Genomic DNA, 3760 nt, shown 5'->3' on the forward strand with positions numbered 1-3760 from the left:
TGTTTCGACCAATTTTTTGAATTGGTGCCATGATGTCCACCGTTTTCCAAGATGGCGGCGGGTTGACCCATTTACCCGTTTGAACCACCCATTATCTACCCATTTGAGAAATAGTCAAACGGTCTGGGTTGGGTTGGGTAATTTTTTGCGACGAACCGTGGCTATCCCGGTTTGAGGCAAACCGGGGCCGAACCCTAGTACTAAGTTTTATCCCTAAAACGTAGTTTGCCTCGTTTCCACTTGAGGCACTGGATCCGTGTTTTTTTTTTTTTTTTAATGAGGGACATTCATTTGTATGTTTTTCAAAATGAAAAACAAAGAATCGCCTTTCGCCTTTCAAGGCGTGAATCCAGTGCCTCAAGTGGAAACGAGGTAAATTATGTCTGACGGGAAAAATTGTAGTACCCTCTTCACTTACAAAATTTCCCTTTCCTAAAGTATTTAACTGAAATTATAATAACAGATACGGGGATATAATTGAATGAATATATCATTTAACCATATAGTTTTGGGAACTAGAAAATACTTCTTAATGTAAAAAAAAAAATAAAAAATAAAACGTGCCACTGTGTTATTTGGCACCCCATAGGTCGAAGCGGTGTTCGGATATTTGATGACAAGCATGCTACTATGCTAGTCACCAAATATTGTAGGTAAAAAATAAAAAAAAAATTATACTAGATAGTTTATTGTTTATTTAACACTAGAAACAATTTTTTGTAGCTTTATTTTAATTATTACTACCCCATTTCTTTATCCGCGCTACACACCATTCGCCATAAGACGATGGGTTAAATGGCCTAGGGTTCGGATACTAAGGGCGGGTACTGTAGTATAAACAAGATATAAACATGAAATGATTCGCACGTCATTCTGTATAACACTGAGTCATTCATCCGATTCCGTTTTGTTCCTATAATTGCATATTAAATTGTGTAGTTTTATTGCCACCAAAAATTTAGACTTCTTTTCTTTTCTTTTAAAAAGAAAAAAAACCTGTTGGTATTCCCATTCATTAAAAAATGGAACGGACGAAACACAGCACGTCCGATAATTATAGCTACTATAACTGGAAAGTATATATAATCATAGACAAAGAAAAACAAAATTCAATTCGTAATGAACTCCATTTGAATGCAGCACGTATAAAGTTCAGTGGATATTTTTAACACGTTATTCCAGACGACTGATTCAACTGCGGATTTTTTTTCTATGTACGAAATCTGAATGATTATGACAGCAGCTTAATGTTTTTGTTTGCAATTTCAATTTTTTTTCTTTAGATTCACGTTCGATATTTGCCACCGACGAATGGGCGTTGAAAAAAGACCGAAGTGACACAGACGGAAAAACAGGTAGGCCGTCAGCGATGCAACAACAAAGAGAAATAGAATCACGTCGAGAAGACCTCGTTGATAAATCGGAAGGTCCCTGGCTGCGCTACGAAGGTGTGGAGCCCCCTGGTGGCGGATGACGTATTCGATCCAGTAGATGGCCCGTTCCACAGGAGGTTCCATCTGATCGTGCATTATGTATGAAACCTGTTTTATCTTCTCACCATACCTTTAAACATTTAAATATACGCAAATTAAGGTCACACATCAATTAGTATATGGTGCGATACACTGAAAAAAACAAAACAACCTTGGATCGGTGAGAATGAGCTGAATGGCCTCGTAAAGCACTTCTTGCGTTAAATTGTTCCAGTACAATCGGATGGCGTAGCCGTCGTCGTGAGCTTTTTGCGAATTGATTGGTTGATCGGACCAGACGGGCAAAGCGATGAACGGGACGCCATGATAAATAGCTTCTTGTTTACTCAACAGACCGCAGTGTGTGATGAAAAGACGGACCTTTGGATGACCCAGCAAATCTTGTTGTGGCAACCAAGACACGAGTTTGACGTTAGCCGGAATGACGTCGTCGGACAGGATGCCTTTGTCCTCCCATTTCCATATGACACGTTGAGGCAATCGCGAGAAGGTCGACATGAAAATGTGACGGACATCATCCGGAATTTCGACCCCTTTCAAAATCGATCCGAAACTGACGATGATAAATCCATCGTCACCAGAGCCATCGACAAACGATTCCAGATCCTTATCCAACCAATTAAAATCGTTAAACAGGCGGTCATTTGCATCCTATTAAAAAAAAAATATACAAATTACCGGAGATAATGGTTTAGGTGGAACGCAATGCATTCCTCCAACTTGAACGACGGCAGGTGACGTAGGCATCAAATAATTGATGCTAAAATGGGTGTTGGTCAATAACAAGCTGAGATAGCGATCTTCGATCTCTAAGATAGACGTTGCGTTATCGGCACCCAATAATCGCGAAGAGGCCTGGTCGATGATCGGAACAACGTACCAATGATGGAAAGCGACCAACAAGAAGCCCGTCACCGTGTTCAACGTTCTCTGCCAGAAATTCATTTTGTCACGAAAACTGAGCCCCAAATGAGGGAAATGATCGAAGGCGAACGGCGTGCCGATGGCGAATTGCAACCAGGGCGGTGGCACGAAGCAGTTGAGATAAATGAAAGGCACATCGAACAATTCAGCCAGCAGCAAAGTGCAATCGTTGAAGAATCCCTCGGCGATGATGAGATCGTAACCTTCATCTTTGGCGTTCATCAACTGTAGGAAAATCGTATCTTCGTGAATAGCCCTGCAATAGCGGGCCACCGTTTTCGGCACTCGAAAAAGAAGACGTAACGGACTGTCGCGATCGTTGAAATTCACGTTGTGTTCTTGGTTGATTTTGGCCAGATTGGGCGAGTAAAGTCGACGTAAATTGGACGAGTTGGAAGTCGACGCAATCTCCAATCCGTTCCAATGAGTGACGTCATGACCGCGTTCGGCTAAAGCTTCCACCAGCGGATTAAAGACGTTCGTGTGGCTGGCCGATGTGATTGGCGTTAAGACGAGAATTTTGTACGGGGTAGCTGCAACGATGATCGACGACAGCACAAGCGAGGACGCCCAACCGACGGACATGTTCGAATTACAATGAAGATCTGTTTTTTTTTATTATTTTTTTTTTTTATTTTGTTTTGTTTTTGTTCTTCAAAATTTAAAAGGGTCGTGTCGGCCAAAAGGACTGGCTGATGGGAGACGTTAGATTCGCAACCACCTAACCATGATGATGGCTGTTGCAGGAGTGACTGGCAAGAATAAAACCAATAATAAAGACATTGGCTACAACTATAGTGAGTGTGTTCCTCTAGAATTTGGAACGGGAGTGTTGGGAACAAGTTTTTTTTTTTTGTTTTTGAGGAGATGTACCACAAAAATAAGTCTAGGCTAGTCTACATGCATTTTTTTTTTTTTTTTCTAGTTTGGACTATTCATTGCTTGGGGACACGAATGCTCTGTAGGCTACCAAGTTTGGATAGCGAATGATGCAAGAGGGAAAATGTTACAAATGTGTTACATAATAAAAACCGGTGAATCCTTCAAAGACTTTTTTTTATTCTGTGATTAGGTATATATATGCCCGACATCCATTCAGTTAAATGCATTTATTTAATGAAGTACTCAAATGAAATGTGAAACATCTAATATAGTCATTTATCTTTTCGCTTTTGTGTCTACGTATTTATGACAAATATTTAAAGTTTTCAATGTCTTACATACGCGTGTTGTGTAAAAGATGGCCGATTGTTATTGCGTGCTGTTCCTCTATACTAATCCCACGTTTAGCAGTGACGGTAGATACTTCTCATACGTCGAGAACTAGATTTTTTGTTTCAATT

General features: G+C 40.3%; 1 protein-coding gene across 1 annotated transcript; it reads right to left on the minus strand.

Annotated features, from left to right (window-relative positions):
* Window positions 1–1054: 1054 nt before the first annotated feature.
* Window positions 1055–3161, minus strand: LOC116923847 (UDP-glycosyltransferase UGT5). The gene is made up of 3 exons (XM_032930410.2): window positions 2172–3161; window positions 1645–2099; window positions 1055–1563 (listed from the first exon to the last, which is right to left on the minus strand). The coding sequence occupies exons 1-3, from the start codon at window positions 3000–3002 to the stop codon at window positions 1266–1268; spliced, it is 1584 nt and encodes a 527-aa protein (XP_032786301.2). The 5' UTR covers window positions 3003–3161; the 3' UTR covers window positions 1055–1265.
* Window positions 3162–3760: the final 599 nt, after the last annotated feature.

Source organism: Daphnia magna, linkage group LG8, assembly GCF_020631705.1.
Source record: "Daphnia magna isolate NIES linkage group LG8, ASM2063170v1.1, whole genome shotgun sequence".
Taxonomy (NCBI): domain Eukaryota; kingdom Metazoa; phylum Arthropoda; class Branchiopoda; order Diplostraca; family Daphniidae; genus Daphnia; species Daphnia magna.